Source organism: Miniopterus schreibersii (assembly GCF_964146895.1).
Source record: "Miniopterus schreibersii genome assembly, chromosome: 2".
NCBI classification, from domain to species: domain Eukaryota; kingdom Metazoa; phylum Chordata; class Mammalia; order Chiroptera; family Miniopteridae; genus Miniopterus; species Miniopterus schreibersii.
This window is the reverse complement of record NC_138102.1, coordinates 105,210,332-105,229,232: the sequence shown is the minus strand read 5'-3', so window position 1 is coordinate 105,229,232 and position 18,901 is coordinate 105,210,332. Positions and strand designations below refer to the sequence as shown.

At 36.5% G+C, this 18,901-nt stretch overlaps 1 protein-coding gene across 6 annotated transcripts in view; it reads left to right on the top strand.

Moving 5' to 3' along the window:
- The window catches only part of ERC1 (ELKS/RAB6-interacting/CAST family member 1), a 426,664-nt gene that overhangs the window by 342,051 nt on the left and 65,712 nt on the right, over positions 1-18,901 (top strand). For all 6 annotated transcript variants that reach the window (XM_081130861.1, XM_081130858.1, XM_081130859.1 and 3 more), the window contains one exon: positions 13,188-13,286. In XM_081130861.1, the coding sequence (XP_080986987.1) occupies positions 13,188-13,286 (99 nt within the window). The remainder of the gene's footprint in view (positions 1-13,187; positions 13,287-18,901) is intronic.

Below are 18,901 nucleotides of genomic sequence, written 5' to 3'. Positions count from 1 at the left end.
GGAGCAATATTGAATAAACTGCATTAGCTGCTACTGAGTGCCCTTTACATGGGCAATTTATATGACCAAACTGAATCATCTGTACTACTATGTGACTTTCTAGAAAACAGTATTCGTGCCATTAGTCATCTCACAGATAATAATATCTAACATTTATTGAGCTAAGCCTTGTTTCGAGTGCTTTACTTGAATTAGCTCATTTAATCTTCACAGTAGCCCTTTGAAGTATAGTTATCCTCATTTTACAGAGGAGATTCTGCGTTAGTAATTTGCCCAGTCACATTGCTTGTAAGTGACTAAACAGTTCACATCACTTCTAGCATCTAATCTAACTTGCCCTTTCTATTGTCAGACTGCTGCCTTTTATGATGCTGACACTGCTAATCACTACACCAAATGTGTTGCCATCATTGTGTGCTTTTGGTTAGAGATTTCAGTAGCCCTCAGCCATATTATTAATGATTTCATAATTCTCCCATGATAAATAGTACTTTAATCAACCCTTATTTAACATTACAGTGAAAATATATAACTTGCCATAAAGGAGTACTGTCAATTTTTAAAAATTAACTTATAATCTTAATAAAATCTGTTCCCCATCTTATATCAAACCATGTCTTCTCATGTCAATAATTATCGTAGAAATTGTTGACTGGATTAATGAATAGCTGTGGATCAGAGAGTTCTGATTCAGAACTCAGAGAGTATCTGAAATCAGATAGGCTGATTATTAAGCAGCCAAGTTTGAAGGCCTATGTGCTAGTAACCCTAAATTACCATCACAAATAATTCTGGTATTAAAATATTATTCCTGTCATGTATGTATGTGTGTGTGTGTATATATACACACACAGAGAGAATGAGAGAGAGAGAGATGGAAATCTGCTTCCAAAATATTACACAGGGTTTATTTAGATAGTTTTTGGGCACCAGAATTTTTAAATTTTAAAAATCAATAAATTTGCATTCTCAAGAAGAGTTCATAAAGATGAGAGTCTGAAAAGCTGCTGTTGAAAAGCTACTAGAAAATAATGACTGTTGAAGAATGAACATCTGTTATACCTGAGGTTCAAGGGTTTTTTCCACCTGTATTTCAAAAGTTTTATAAAATATAAGAGTTTAATTAACTACATAAATTGTTGAGCTTTAGTACTAAAACAGTATTTGAGGTAGTTGGTTTTCAAGGAAGAGAATGCTTAAAATAAAATTTATCGCATTGCCAATCATGTTCCTGAATGAGGCATTTTGTGGATTTGTGTAAAATTGCAAGCTACTGATGGTCAAATCTAAAACTATGGGCTCGCCGAAAAACAATTTTGATTGTGCACTTCCAAGTTTCCCTAGTTTTTAACTAGTCAATTCATTAGAAATATACAAAGAGATTGAATTGATAGTCTTGTGTTTAAATGCATGTGTTCTTCACAGTTGTACCCAAATCGCAAACCTAAAACCAATACCAAGCTGTCTATTAAGAGACACATTAAACGCATGTAGGAGCCTCATTGGCTCTCACTTGTTGGCCTGAATCCAGTGAAAGTACACAGTCTTCACAGCATCTTCTCCAGGAGTGGGTTCTGTATCAAGAAACCACTTTCTTTGCTCCTCTGTAAGAAGCAACTCCTCATCTGTAAAAGTTTTATCATGAGTTTGCAGCAATTCAGTCATATTTTCAGGCTCTACTTCTAATTCTAGTTCTCTTGCTATTTCCACCACATCTGCAGTTACTTTCTCCACTGAAGTCTTGGACCCTCAGGCATCCATGAGGATTGGAATCAGGTTCTTGATAACTCTTATTAATATTGATATTCCTACCTCTTCCTATGAATCATGAATACTCTTAATGGTATCTAGATTGGTAAATTCTTTTCAGGAGGTTTTCAGTTCACTTTACCCAGATGCATCAGAGGAATCACTATCTATGGCAGTTATAGCTTTACGAAATATTATGTCTTAAATAGTGAGTCTTGAAAGTAAAAATTACTCCTTGATCCATGGGCTACAAAATGGATGTTACGTTAGCAGGCATGAAAACAACAGTAATCTCATTGTACATCTCTATCAGAGCTCTTGGCTGACCAAGTACATTGTCAATGAACAGTAATATTTTGAAGGGTATCTTTTTTTCCTGAGGAATAGGTCTCAACCATTGGCTTAAAATATTCAGTGAGCCATGTTATAAGCAGATGTGCTGTCACCCAGGCCTCGTGGTTCCATTTATAGAGCACAGGCAGAGTAGGTTTAGCATAATTCTTAAGGGCCCTAGGATTTTTGAAATGGTAAATGAGCATTGGCCTTAATTTAGTCACCAGCTTTGTAGCCTCTAACAAGAGAGTCAGCCTGTCCTTTGAAGCTTTGCAGCCAGGCATTGACTTATCCTCTGTAGCCGTGAAAGTTCTAGATGGCATCTTCCTCCAATATAAGGCTGCTTTCATCTACATTGAAAATCTATTATTTACTGTAGTCACCTTCATTAATTAACTATATTTCTGGATAATTTGCTGCAGCTTCCAGATCAGCACTTGCTGCTTCACCTTGCACTTTTATGTTATGGAGATGACTCCTTTCCTTAAACCTTGTGAACTAATCACTGCTAGCTTCAAATTTTTTTCCTGCAGCTTCCTCACTTCTCTCAGCCTTCATAGAACTGAAGAATCTAGAGAGAATGTTGTGGCTAGTTTGATCCTCTATCCAGACTTTCTCCATATCATCAATAAGGCTGTTTCATCTTCTTATCATTCTTGTGTTCACAGGAGTAGCATTTTTAATTTCCTTCAAGAATTTTCCCATTACATTCACAACTTAGCTAACTGGTACAAGGGACCTAGCTTTTGGACTGTCAAAGCTTTTGACATGTTTTCCTCACTAAGTTTAATTTATTTCCAGCTTTTGATTTAAAGTGAGAGTAATGTGACTCTTCCTTTCACTTGAACACTTAGAGGCCATAGGAGGGTTATTAATTGGCCTTGTTTCAATATTGTTGAGTCTCAAGAAATAGGTAGGCCAGAGGAGAGGAAGAGATGGGGGAACTTCCAATTGGTAGAGCAGTCAGAACACACACATTTATTAATTACGTTCACCATGTTATATGAGCACAGTTCATGGCACCCCAAAACAGTTACAATAGTAACATCAAATATCACTGATCACAGATCACCATAACAAATATAATACTGATGAAAAAGTGTGAAATATTGTGAGAGCCACCAAAATGTGTCACAGAGACATGAAGTGAGCAAATGCTGTTGAAAAAATGGCACCAATAGACTCCTTCTACACAGGGTTGTTGTAAACCTTCAATTTGTAAGAAACATAGTATCTTAAATCACAATGAAGTGAAATATAATAAAACAAGGAATGCTTATAACAAATACAAACATTTATGCACCTACTGACCATCAAAATATATGAAGCAAACCCTGACAGAATTGAAGGAAAAAAGAGACAAGTCTACAATAATAGTTGGAAAATCCAAAACCCCACCAGCAATAATGGCTAAAACAACCAGACAGAAGAGAAGTAAGAAAATAGAGGATTTAAACAACACAGTGAATCAACTAGATCTAACAGATATATAAAGACACTCGTCCCAGCAACAGTATACACATTCTTCCCTTGTGCACATGGGACATTTTCAAGATAGACCATGTGTTAGACCACAAATTAAGTCTTAATATCATACAAAATGTCTTCTTTTACCACAACAGGACGAAGTTGAAAATAACAAAAGTAAAACTGGGAAATTTACAAAATTGTAGAAATTAAATAATAAACATTTAAACATCTAATAAATCAAAGAAAATATCACAAGGGAAATTAGAAAATATTTCAAGATGAATGGAAATAAAAACACAACATATCAAAGCTATAGGACACAATAAAAGCAATGCTAAGAAAGAAACTTGTAGCTATAAATGCTTACATTAAAAAACAAGAAAGATCTCAAATCAGCAACCTAACTTTACAACTTATGGAAGTAGAAGAACAATAAAAAAACAAAAACCAGCAGAAAAAGGAAATAATAAAGATTAGAGCAGAAATAAATAGAGAACAGAAAAATAAACAGTAGAGAAAACTAATGAAACCAAAAGTTGGTTCTTTGTAAAAGTCAACAAAATTGATAAATTTTAGCTATATAGACTAAGAAAAAGAGAAATCTTAAATTACTAAAATCAGAAATGAAAATGGGGACATTACTACTGATTCTATAAATTAAAAAAGGATTATAAGAGAGTACTGTGAACAGTTGAACACCAAAAATATTGAACAACATATATAAAATGGAAAAATTCCCGGAAACACAAAACTTACCAAGACTAGATTACGAACTAGAAAATCTGAGTAGACCTATAATAACTAGTAAGGAGATTGAATCAGTAATCAAAAATCTCTCAACAAAGAAAAGCCCTATACTGGATGGCCTTACTCTTGAATTATACCAAATATTTAAAGAAGAACTAATACCTATGTTTCTCAAACTTGTCCAGAATATTGAAGACATGGGAATACTTCCTATGAGACTGCATTACCCTCATACCAAAGCCAGACAAAGACATTATCAGAAAAGAAAATTACAGACCAGTATCCCTTATATGAACATTGATGCAAAAATCCTCAGCAAAATGCTAGCATAAAACATTCAGCGTCATAGTAAAGGGATTATACACCATGACCAAGAGGGATTTATTCCTGGAATGCAAGGAAAGTTCAACATACAAAAATTAATCATTGTAATACCCCACATCTACAGAATGAAGGGAAAAAAAACATGATCATTTCAATTGATGAATAAAAAGTATTTGATAAAATTCAACACCCTTTCTTGATTTAAAAAAACAACAACACTCAACAAAATAGCAACAAAAGGAAACTACTTCACATAATAAAAGCCATGTACAAAAAAATCACAGCAAACATCATACTTAATCATAAAAGACTGAGATGAAAGCTTTTCCTCACAGATCAGGAACTAGGCATGAACTTTCAACACTTCTATTCAACATAGTACTGGAAGTTCTAGCCAGAGCTTTTAAGAGAGAAAAAGAAAGAAAAGACATCTAAATTGGAATGGAAGAAGTAAAAAAAATCTTTGTTTAAAGATGATATGATCTAATATGTTGACAGCCCTAAAGTTCCACAAAAGAAGCTGTTAGAACTAATAAACTTCAGCAAAGTAGCAGGGTACAAAGACAAGATACAAAAGTCAGTTGCATTTCTCTACCTCAACAATCTGAAAAGGAAACTACATAAACAGCTCCACTTACAATAGCTGCAAAAAAAATAAAATACTTAGGAATAAGCTTAACCAAGGAAGTCAGAGACTTGAACAATGTGAAAACTACAACACTTTGCTGAAAGAAATGAAACAAGTCACAAATAAATAGAAGCACATCCCATGTTGATGGATTTGAAGACTTAATATTGTTGAATGTCAGTACTACCCAAAGTGATCTACAGATTTAGTGTAATTCCATATAAATCCCAGTGATGCTTTTTGCAGGGGGGAAAAAAATCCATCCTAATTCATATGGAATCTCAAGTTACCCCAAATAGCCCAAACAGTCTTGAAAAAGAACGTATCTGGAAGACTTTCACAGTCTGATTTCAAAACTTACTACAAAGCTACAATCATCAAAACAGTGTGTTGTTGGCGTAAAGACAGGCATATAGACCAAAGGATTAGAATAAAGAGCCTAGACATAAACCCTTGCATATCTGGTCAAATGATTTTTTAAAAAATATATCTTTATTAACTTCAGAGAGAGGGAGAGAGAGAGAGATAGACACATCAACAATGGGAGAGTCATTGAACAGTTGCCTCATGCATGACCCCTACTGGGGATCGAGCCCGCAACCAGGAATTGAACCTCGATCTTCTGGGTCATAGGTCAGTGCTCAGCCCCTGAGCCACGCCGGCCAGGCAGGTCAAATGATTTTGACAAGGGTTTCAAGACCATTCAATGGGAAAAGGACAGTATTTTCAACAAATAGTGCTGGGAAAACTGGCTATTCACATGCAAAAGAATGAAATTGGACCCTTAACACTATCCAAAAATCAACTCAAAATGGATCAAGGACCTAAGTGTAAGACCTAAAACAACAAAACTCTTAGAAGAAAACATAGTATAAAAATTTCACAGTATTGCCCTAGCCAGTTTGGCTCTGGTTAGAGTGTCAGCCTGCGGACCAAAGGGTCCTGGGTTCAGTTCCCGCCAAGGTTCAATCCCTGGCCCCAGTTGGGGTACATGCAGGAGGCAACCAATTGATGTTTTCTCTCTCTCTCTCTCTCTCTCCCCCCCCCCCCTTCCACTCTCTCTGAAAAGCAGTGGAAAAAATATCCTTGGGTGAGGATTAAAAAAAACAAAAAATTTACATTATTGGATTTGGCAGTGATTTCTTGACTATGACACCAAAGTCACAGGTAACAAATTTCTATATATTTCTAGGCAGTATAATCTCCAGTGACATAAATTAAGAATTTTAAAAAATTCTTAATATACAATAAATCAGTGAGTTGGTAAAAATTAATATTTATTATTAACATTAATCTAAATGGGAAGGAGCTGCATGTGTGACAAAGAAGGAATTTTTCTTAACCTGAAAACAGGAAGTCAAAGTACTTACCTGAACATACTTAGGGAGTGTAGAGGTATTGTCAGTTCTCTAGGAAGTAGTTGTTTAAGTAGTACCAAAATAAAAGTATGATCAGAAATGAGTTTTGGGTAATTAGATGAACCCAATTGTGGATTAACCATGGCCAGACACAGACTGAGATAGGCTCTCCTGGCCTAGAGCTTTTCTAGAAGCTGCTGACATGAGTTGAGGTTCCCCCTCCCCCACACAGCCCATCCTGACTCACTGCACCTGTCCAGATGTGGGAAGGAGGTGAAAGAAGGCTTGATGGCAGAGGGATGACCCGAGTGATAAGCAAGGAAGCAACTAGATGGCTTTTTCTGACCCTGTACAGTACAGCTTTGATAGCTAATCAGTTTCCCAAGTACCTAAACCTCCTGGCAAGAAGATTGTTTTCAGTCCCTGCTGTGCCTTTAACCATAGTTATCTTTTTTCATTCAGTTTGAGATTTTCCTAGTTCTTGTATGACAAGTAATTTTTTTTACTGAAGCCTAGATATTTTGGGTATTATACTATGCAAGTATGGATCTTATTTAAACTTTCTATTTTAGTTGGTTTTCTTTGGCACACTCCAGCAGGGGAAGAAGATGCTGCCTCATCGCTGCCCAGTGGAGGTAGAAGTCCAGTTCCCCACTTGGCCTGTGTTGACACCCAAGGAGTGGGGTTCCCTGTTACTCCTAGGCAGAGGTGTGAGTTCATATCCCCATCAGGTCTCCACAGATGTACCCCTGCCTGGGAGGAGCAGGAGTACCCTCACAAGCACTGTGGGGTGCATAGTGAGGGGTGGTCTCCTTACTGCTGCGTAGTAGTGGAAGTCCTGGCTCTCTCTGACTTCCTCTGGCCATTCCCAAGGGAGGACCACCCCTCTACCCACCCCTAGTTCCACTGACACTGTGGAGGGGAGGCTTTGTTACTGCCAACTGGGGATGAAAGCCCTGTCTTCCTCCTTGGCTCCCTCTGACACCCTTTCCTGGGGAGGGAAGTTGTGACAGTAGAAGTCTAAGCTTACCTTTGCTGCCATGGATGGTAGTGGGCCACAGTTTTTTCTGTGGTCTTTGGAGCAGAGTGATTATTACCTAAATTTTTGCTGTCTTGCTAGGCTGCTGCTTTCCTTTCCAGACTCCTTTGGCTAGAGAACACAGGCTTTTGGTGTCTGTGATTGTTGTAAATATCTGATAACTTTGGACTTGTCAACTTATACATGCTCAATATTACATGTAAGCAATAATGTAATAGAAATAGAAGATAAAACTTCAATATAAGGAAAGGGTTGAATAAAAATTTTGTTGATCCATTCACCAGACGTCAGGAAAGGGAGGTGGTGGGGGGAAATACCTGTAAGTTACCAAAAGTAATGTTAGAAATAAGCCTAAATAGTATTTGGAAACATACGCAGTAGGACTCTGTGGTTTGATTGGATGTAGTATTAGTGGAAAAGCAGAAGTCAAGAATAACTGAGATTTTTAGATGAAACAACTCTGTGAATAGTGACTAAATTCATGGAGATAAATACCAGATGGACCCTAACTGTAACCTCAACCCTAACCCTAAAACTAACATCAACCCTAACCCTATACCTAATTTCTCCATCACCTTAACCCTAAATTTAACCGTAACTTTAAACCTACCCAAAACCTAATCTCTACCCTAACACTAACCTTCACCCTAACCCTACAACCTTAGCCCTAACAAAAACCTCATACCCAACTTTAAACAGAACTGTAAACCTATACCTACCTCAACCCTAACTGTAACCCTAACCCTATCCTTAATCCTAACCCTGTACCTAGAAACAAAGAAACAAACAGCACACAAACAGGTGGAGAGTTACAGCCGAAATAGTAAGAAGACCTGAGGAAGGAAAGGGGAGCTAACAGAGCTCCCTGCATGGTGATGTGTTTGACGTATGCTGCTTCTGTGTCTCTTCATTGTGAGTATGTGACACTGATAAAAAGAAGGTAAAGGAAATAATAGACCAGTTTGGAAGAATACCTTCTTATTCCTAGGGAACCTCACAAACTACCTCTGCCGTATTCTTGTCACAAGTATAGTAATTTTAACAGTGATTTAATCTGGTGTGATTTTAGGTCTCCTTTAAAGGATTAAGAAACCTTTTATAGGCTGGTAAACAGAGCCTGCTACTATAACTCTTAGATGTTTTACCAATAATGAGAACTTAATATACACTTATGTCATTATTTCTATTTGCCTCAGAAATACTATATTTGAATATATCTGACCTGTCCATATCAAATAGGGTAAATTTTTCTAACTGCTGTATACATTTTTAATGCCATCACTGCTCATTGTTTTTTATTTCAACTAAGTACAAGTCCACTAGACATATGGTTGTTCTTTCCATTCGCACCCCTCTACCTTTCTGTGGAACCAGGTTTGTGTCTTAGGGACCTGGACAACTCTAGTCATATAACCAAACAAATTTAGGCTTTTCACATTAGGAAAAAGCTGTTATTTGGAGGAAGAATGATATATAACATAATTTTACTTAGTTTTGACAATTTATATTTGTCAGTTTCTCATATGTACAAGATTGTTCTTATTGCATTGTTTGTTAATAGTAAAATATTAGAAATAACCTAAATGTGCATCAGCAAAGAGAATGAGGCAGCCATTTATTTACTTATATGGAATATGTTCAAGATGCAGTTAGGTGAAAAAAATAGTGCAGAATAGTGACTAGAGTGTGCTACCATTTGTTGGAGGGAAAATTGTATGTGTGCACGTGTGTGTGCGCACTTCTGTAACCATGGAATGTCAGGATATCTTTGGAACTACATGCAAGAAAGTAGTAATGGGTAAGCCTCTTGTAGAGGAACTGTCAGGAATAGGAGGTAGACTTACTTTTACTGTTATAAAATCTTACACTATATAAATATACGAAATATTCAAAATAATAATAATTAAGTTTTAAAAAATAATATGGCAGTTATGGGGAGAATTGATCCGATTTAGGGTTGCCGCAGCTGAGATTTCTTATGGTTTCATTTTGGTTGGTGCATAATAGAAAGTGTTTGCGGGATAATATGTTTCATGATTTCATCAGTAAACTAAAAGTACTAATCAGAACCAAAATTAAACTGATTTATTTAAAAATCAAAACAAAATCAGTAGAAGACACACTTTTCTATTGTAAATCTAACACTCCAGTTGAGATAATAAAATGGGATGCAAAGGTAATCAGACAGTGACAGCTGTTAGGCTAAATTCAGCAGTTATTTCTCCTAATCTTGTTGCTGTCTCCTTCCTGCTGCACTGCTCCTCATGAGTTATTCCCAAGGCTTCCATTGTTTAACCAACAGGAAAGGAACTTTGCAAACTACACAGGTAATCTGCAGACAAGTATGTGTAACGTGCCAAACACACAGAACACCTCAAGAATAATTAATGACTATATTTTTTCATGAAATGAAATTTTAAATACAAGTAATTTGTTGAGATTTTGTTAAATTTATAACTAAATCTGACTCACCTAATTGGAATCTATAGGAATTACACTTTCAGAAGAGAGTAGTACAAGAGCTCCTTAAGAGCAGAGAGTCATTTATACAATCTCTATAATACCTAGTGCTCTGTGGGCCGTCAGATATTTAGTGCTAACCCTCATGACTATGCAAAGAGCAGGCTTCACACCAAATATCTGAATACTAGACCTAGGAATACTAAACTTTGATAATCTTCATGTCGTTTAGAAATGGAGAAGTTCTTACGATTATGTCTTCATTCACTTACATGGATCAGATGAGTGACCTATAATCTTATCTGTCTAATGTCATCAGTTCCTTTGGGACGCTTTCATACTCATTCCTAAGAAGTACTTGAAATACATTCTGCCTTGAGGGTGGATTTGTGTGTGCTTTATTCATTCTTTTTAAGTTTTTTAACTTATACTAGGTATCAGGTATTAAAGATTAAGTGCATAATGTTCTAAGAAAAGAACTAGCCAAGAATATATTTGCTGCACATTCTGACTAAAGTCAACATGGGAAAGTTTCCTGACTAAAGGAATGATGTGCAGATGTTTTGCTCACTTTCTGGTTGCACCTCCTTACCCTTTCCTCTCCCTTCCTCCTTTTCCAAGAGCCGCTTTGCATAAGACTTTTTGTTTGTCATGTAATACCACATGGCATAAGAAAAATTATCCTGCATATTTTCAGTGTCACTGTAAGTTATCTCAGAGTGCAAATTTGATATCACGGATAATTCTTGATACATATTTTCTTTGCTTTCATTTTATAGTAGGGGCAGGAACTGGCTTAGAAATGTGCATATATTATTAGGTGAAAATATGAAGAACTAAATGCCCAACAATGTGGGTTAAACATTCATTCAATTGAATACTAAGCAGCCAGTTAAATTATTGATTTTAGAATAATATTTCATGACATAAAAATGTTTATAATGATGGTGATAGCTAAAATTTATTGGGTGTTGATTTTTTGCCAGGCAGCTTTCTAAGTGCTTCTGTTAGGTCAATTGGCTAATCTTCACCACACTCTTATGGGGAAAAAGTATTGTTTTTCTCATTTTAAAGGTGAGAAAACTGAAGCTCAGAGCATTTAAGTCATTTGCCCAAGTTTAGATAGTAGTTGGTAAGAGGCAGAACTAGAATGCACACCCAGGCAGTTTGGCTCTAAAGCCCTTGCTCAGGCATCTTTACATGAAAAAATGCCAAAGCAAAATCTCAATAAAGTTCTCTATGGAACTAGACAAAATCTTTTTAATTCATCTAATAAAGAAGATGTGCTGAAGATACCCAATCAGATTTAAAGCAGAATTAGCGAAGGGGAAGGACAGCATGTCCTACCACGTATCAAAGTATACTGTAAGATATAGTAATTTTTAAAAATACCATATTGTAGCAGAAATAGAGAGTAAATCAGAACAGCATGCCACTTTTTATGTTCATAGGAAGAGGCTGAATGGATACACCTAAATGTTAAAAGTGATTATCACTGATTAAAGGGATATACATGTAATTTATTTTTATTTTTCAGATTATCTTCTGTGAAATTTCTAAATCATAATATTAGCAAGTTTATTTTTAATACTTTTAAAACTTCAGCTTATAACAATATTTTGTTAGTGCAATATATATTGCTGTTTGATTTTATGTATAGTATACCATGTATTTTCTGAATTACTTGCTCTGCAGAGTGAATTTTCTAAAATGTTATATATAAATATAACATTTGTATACATGTATTCAGGGCTTAAGTTAACCAACCACATAGAATCACCAGTCCAGTCCTTCTTTTTGGTAAACATTGAGAAGAAAAGGTAATGGTAATAATTCTCTTCTAGTCTAGGGTTGAAGAAGGGGATTTCAAAATCTTTTTCTTATTTTCAAAACCTGAATTATTTATTGACAGTTTAAAGAAAAAATATTGAATGTTATATGTGTAGCTTCTGTCTGGTCGCCTTACTGAACTTTATTGTAAGTTGTAATAGTTTTTCAATTGATTGTCTAGGATTTTCTAGGTATATAATCATTTCATTTACAGATAATGATAACTTTTTTCCTACTATTTATGGCCTGTGTGTTATATAACATCCCCAAAGTGGAATCGTTGTTTAAAAGGATAAGTAGATCTTATAGTAACATGGAAAGATGGGTCTGTAAATCATGAAGTGAAAAAATAGAGTTACAGGATCATATCCTATCTGTAGTATAATCCAGGCTTTATTTTTAAAAACAAAAACAAACATTGCTTAAAGTGCTCAATTTGAGGAAATTATTCCCTCCCCCCCAAAAAAATTCCTGTACCAATTTAGGTCCCTGTCTTAGTTTATTCAGGCTGCCATAACAAAATACCATAGAGTTGGTATCTTACACAACAGAAATTTATTTTCTCACAATTCTGGAGCCTGGGAAGTCCAGGATCAAGGTGCTAGCCGATTCAGTTCCTGATGAGAGCTCTTTTCCTGGCCTGCTGAAGCCCCTTTCTTACTATGTCCTCACATGGCAGAGAGAAAGGGGCAGGGAGATGTCTCTCTTCTTACAAGGCCACAGTCCTTTCTGATTAGGTCCCCACCCCTTTGACCTTATTTAACCTTAAATACCTCCTAAAGTCTTTATCTCCATATACAGCCACATTGGGGGATGGGGCTCCAAAATGAATTTTGGAGGTACACAATTCAGTCCATAGCTGTACCTAAACTTTTTCCCCCCAATATCCTTAGAAATTCTGTTTATTTCAGACAGTATTAGCTTTATCCTTTCTTATGATATTCTTTTTTTTTTTTTAATATGTTTTTATTGATTTCAGAGAGAGGAAGGGAGAGGGAGAGAGAGATGGAAACATCAATGATAAGAGTCATCGATCTGCTGCCTCCTGCACGCCCCCCACTAGGGATCGAGCCCACGACCCAGGCATGTGCCCTGACCGGGAATCGAGCTGTGACCTCCTGGTTCATACGTTGACGCTCAACCACTGAGCCACGCTGGCCAGACTGTATGACATTCCTAAGGCATTTGTTACTTTACAGTGTCACAGAATTTTTATCTATATTTAACCTTATGAATCGTTTCTTCTTAGACACAAAATCGAATGAAGCTAATGGCCGACAACTATGAGGACGACCACTTCAAATGTTCTCATTCCAATCAAAGCAATCATAAACCCTCCCCAGACCAGGTAAGTCTGCTCTTGAATGTTTTATAAAAAATCAATATGCTTTTATTTTTATGTATTTTGCTACAGATTTGAGGCTATAAGTTAGAAAAATAAAAATAATCAGCTTTTGAAAATTCCTTCTTTTTTTTTTTTTTAAACAGACCCAATTTCTATACAGGAAGGTGGTAGATGATTCTGAATATTTTAAGAGGAGATATTCAAAAGATTTGAGGACAATAAAGAATCCTTGAATACTGAGGGGGAAAAACTTACTCTTCTCAGTGACACATACTAATTTGTAACCGTCCTGCTTTTCTTCTTAAAGAAATAATGCCTAAGTCTTGTGAGCTCAATGAGGCACAATTCAGTGTAGAAGTAACTATTCTTTAATTGCAAATTTTAAAGTGTCTGCTGGTCATCTATTAAACATGAAGATTGAAACATAGTTTCTTCATTCCACTGCCTTGGTGGATCCCTCCAGCATATGTCATTTCCAAAGAAAATTGTTGCCTTCAACTTCTCATCAGTGCAAAAGAGGCATTGATGAGTCTGAAGGGAACCATATTCAACTCTAGTTTTTTGAAAGGGAACTCTCCCAAGATCTTGAAAATGATGGATGGGGGAGAGTGGTGAACAGATTACCTCATATCCCATTGCCAAAAGTCAGATTTCAACATCTCCATCATTCTCAGTCTTAAAATATATAGCTGAGGGGAAAAATATAACAGTTAAATAATTACATCCATATGATCAAAAAGTCAAGGAAAACTCCCCTACTAAACATCTCCACTAAATGATGGCGTGGCATTGTCTTAGGAGAAGAAGGAGGAATATTGGAGATGAAAGCAGCAATAATATCCAAATTGCAATTTTTTCTAAGATTCAGAAGTTATGGTCATAGTATGATGACATTTACTAAACCAGTTGAGGCAAGCCTTATATTTTAGGCAAGCCAATCTTTAATATAGACAAAATGGAGAGCTGTGTGCCTGAGGCCAGTAGACTTTTTCTGCCAAGAAGTCATTTTGCTTCTGGATACCTGGGATTAAATGTATGCCAATGTATACAAGACGAGTATTAGATCCTTTCCTTGAAACAGTTTTGATAATAAATACAAGTAATTGGATGCCTGGGAGTAGTGGGAGGCAAACAGAAATGGAGAAAGGTTGAAGAAAAGGCAAATGATAAAGAAAAGTCTCCAACATGGTCATTTTGCCCAGATCAGGCCCTGGGAGAGAGACAGTCTTGGTAGTAAGGTAGGAAGCACAGAAGTGTAACAACAAACTAATTACTAATTTGAGTAGTATAGGGAATTAGAATCTAATATAAAAAGAATCAAGAAATTTGAGACCCATTTTCTTCTACTACTTATGCTTCTGTCTCTGTTTTAAGTACTAACCGGCTCTCTTTCGTTCCCATGCTCCCGGCCGCCCCCCTGGCCGCCTCCCCTAGGACGAGGAGGAGGGCATTTGGGCGTAGCCCGCAGGCCCCCCTAGCACAGCCATTTTGTTCAGAACGGTGAGAAACGCCTCTCCTTCACTGTAGAAACGCTGTTTTTGTTTTGCTTTCTTTCTTTTTTCTTTTTTTTTTTACACGATCATTCTCACATCTTGTTTCTCTGTAATTCATAAAATCTTTTGGTGTGCTCCCTGGTTTCTCCTTTCACATGATTCCTGTGTGTCTTGCTGTGCTTCTGACATAGTGGGATTTGGGTTTTGTGGCTTCTTTTTTCTTGTTGTGTGTTAGTAGTCACTTTTATAATTTTTAAATGTATTTTGGGATAACTTCCAGGGCATATAACTAAATTTCTCCTGTTGTGACTTTATTAATAAAGTACACTATCTAGTATGATTTTACAGTGTCCTGGTAAGGTTTATAGAGACTCACTTCAAACTGGAAATAGAAAATTGACCAAGTACTCTGCCAGTTGATTTGGGATATGCTTTTTATAATTAAATATAAATATATAGTCTTTTTAAAAAAAAAAAAAAGTAACCTATACTCTGAACTAAAACCTTTTGTTTCTATTTATAGAAGAATGCTCTGAATTCTCAGGGTCAGTAATTCTCATAGAGTGCCTACCAAGGATATGCCCTAGGGCTTTGACATCACTCTCAAACTGTCCTTAAAAATAAGGAGAAGTAAAGGAAGACTTTTTAAAAAGTCAGTCTAAAGAATTCTTTCCCTGCCGTTATGGATTGCTGCTGTGTTAAACAGTTGCCAGGACACTGTCTAGAGTCTCCTTTCTGGGCTATTTGGCTGGAAAACACAGTCCAGCTGTGGCAGTATCTCCCTTTGATCTGATGCCCTGGAGGTTTGACTAAGGAAATCCTTTTCTTAGGAAAAATAATAATTATGATTAATAAGTTCACACATATTGGTGGCCTTGCACTCCCTGGATTCACTGCCCATGCTTGTTAGTGATCTCACTCTTTTGGAGTCAGTTCTCCTTGAAAAGCCTGTGTCTTGGAGCTATACTTCTTAAAATGATGGTGACGTGTGTAGGCCTCTCACTAGCAGCCAGGAAGGATGGTGAGGTAAGTTGTGGAAAGGGGCATATACTGTGAAGATGGGAAGCTTTCCACAGGACTTTATCCTGAGGGTGTGAAAGAAGGTGACAAGCACAATACCAACCAAAAAGCTCTTTGGGTTAGAATGTTGCGTGCCAGACAAAGCTAAAGCTGAGAAAAACAGGGTGCTACTTCTCTTTACCCAATCTATATCCTACAAGGGTAGTTATTTGTCATCATGAATCAAGTGGGGCCATACATTAGTTGGATATAGTACACCAGTCTCCTCTAAATGAACCTGCCTAGTCTATTGCTGCAAAACATACAAACTTCTTGGCATGCCTTAGCAGGAAGCACCTCCCCCACACACATGAACATCAACAGGATTATATTTTAGTTGCACATCCTTTTCTAGCCAATGAGAAAAAAATGTTAGTGTTATAGGAAACAAGGCCCATAATTAACTTTACCAGGAGACTGAAAAATGAACAAGCCTTCACCTAGATGTGTTCCTGATGTCTCCCTTTTCCTTTCTCTTCTCCCATAGTAGAATAACTCTTAGCAGGAGTTCAGATGCTACTGCTTTTGTTTTTCAATTACACACTATTGAGCTAGTAGTTGTCATTAACACATTTCAGTTACAATTAGCAGGCCATAGCTGGCGTTTCTATGATACAGAGTTTCTAAAATGAGCTATAAATATCATTACATCATAAGGGTTGTACCTAAAGAAGTGCATGAGTAACCTCTGCAGAAGTCTTGACTTGCAATCTAGTTTCCTTCACCTATTTCCTTGCTGAGTCTACAGAGAACAGATTTTCTTAACAAAGTTTCAAACTTTTGAAATTAATGATTTACTTTATCAAACTTAACATAAATACATTTCACATGGATTTTTTATAGGCTGAAGGGAGAGAAAGGACTCTCCAAGTGGAGATAATATTTGCTTCATTCTGTGTGTCTTAGGAAGGTTGCTTGACAGCAAATTCTTTCAAGGAAAGTTTCAATGACTAAATTCTTTTGTAGGTAATTTCTTTATAAAAGTCAAGGGAGGAAATTCTTCATCATATAGGAGATTAATTTGAATTGAATTGAATTGAATTGAATTGAATTGAATTGAATTGGAGTTTTCTTTTTTCTTGTTTTTCCCTGCTATAGAATGTAGGCCCCATGAGGACAGGGACTTAGATGCGTTTGCTTTTGTAGTCCCATCATCTAGAACAGTGCCTAGAATAGAGCAAGTCCTCCTTAAATATATATAGAATTAATTAACTTCTAAATTCATGAAATTCAGATAAGAAACAGTAAAGTTTACATTGAAACCAAGACTGTAGAATTAATTAGCTGTTAGCATTAATATCAGCATTTCTAGTTTAAGAAGGGAAGTTTTGACAGGGAGATAGGAAAAATGTCTAGAGACAAAAGACCTGTAGAGAAATGTCGAGAATTTAAAAGAAAGTCATAATTAAGTCATAGACTCTGCCTCCTGTAATTTCATGCTAAATAAAAGGGAGTTGAAAATAATTCAGAAATCTTTTCTATCTGCTAACTTAACATCCTTCGTGTAGGAATTTTCTCCTAGTAACCTGTGGTTCATAGCCATCAAGAAGAGTCTGGAGCCCAGTGATTAGAGATTCGCATTTGTTTCCTGGTCAAGGGCAAGTAGGCTTGCAGGCTTGATCCCAGCCTGGTCAGGGCAGTTGGGCTCGTGCAGGAAGCAACCAATCGATGTGTCTCTCTCACATGGGTATTTCTCTCTCTCTCCCTCTTTCTCTCTCACCCTCACCCCTCTCCCCCTCTCCTCCACTCTTTCTCAAAAAAAAAAAAAAAAAAATCAATGGAAAAAAATATCCTCAGGTGAGGATTGAAAAAAGAAGAGCCTGGAGCATAGTAGGTATCATGGCCGTGTGATCTTCTGGACTTCGTCTTACGGAGACAGTTTATGTACACTGGTGCCAGACCACTCACATGAAGGAGGTACCTGCCAAGGGACTTGGCAGTTGGTCTTGGTATAAGACCATTCCACCCACTGAAATCTGGAAATGTGTTGTATGCCTATTAGCTCAGCTCTGTAGCATCCCAAAACAGGATTTGGACCAGTATGTTTTGAAACTTTTATTTTTTAATTAGAGGTTATGTAAATATTAATACAGGCTTTTACAAGTGTTTTAAAACAAGTGTTCTTTTTCTTTTGGCATGTCCTTTTTTGTCTGTCCTAGTTGAATTGTCCTTATCAGTTTGAAACATCCTACAATTATCCTATTGCATAAGTACTACAGTGGAAGTCTCTTAAGTCTCTAGAGAATATATCCGTAGAAAGGAGGTGTTAAATCATCTTGTAGAATTGAATAGGGTAGTAAGTTGGACTATTTTGTCAGGATGGTCCAAATTGTTTATTGAAACAACTGTTCAAACCATTTAGACAAATACTAGGACTAGTTTTAACATAATAGGCAAGGAATAATTTGACCTTGTATTTTCAGAAGTGAATCAGAGATTTTAATTTTAGCAAGACTCTTCTTTGCTGGAAAGCTTGGAAAAGCCAGTAGAATTCAAGAAGCAGGAGGATCCTAGCTGCAGAGAAATGGGAGGGAGAAAAGAAACATTTATTAAACACTAATGGGTTAGATACTTTCATATCTCTTGTCTCATATTTAATTTTCACAGCCACCCTAAGAACATGTTTATAAAAGAGGGAACAGGGTTCACAGAAGTTAAGATTACACAGGTAACATGTAGCAGACATTTAAACCCCAGGACTGACTCCAGATCCCATGCTCTTCTCACTATACCTCACCAAAAAGAGAAGGCATCTACCACTTCACAGTCTAGTTCTTTCGATGTTAAATTGAATTGTATTCCTGTGTGAGGAAATAAACTGCCTTTACTGTAAGAAATTTCCCTTACTAAAAGGAACCTAAGTGGATTTCTGACCTCAGTTCACTGATATTTTTTTTATAAATGTAACTACTCAGGAATCTAGTGAGGAATTTGAAACTGCAAAGGTGAGGAAGGGACAAAAAGTAGATCTTGGAGGTTGGGGAAAGTTTGGGTGAATGGGAGGAGAAAAGAGTTTCAGATAGGAACCAACTTGCAGGAAGGCTCTAAGAATGAGAATGGTATGTA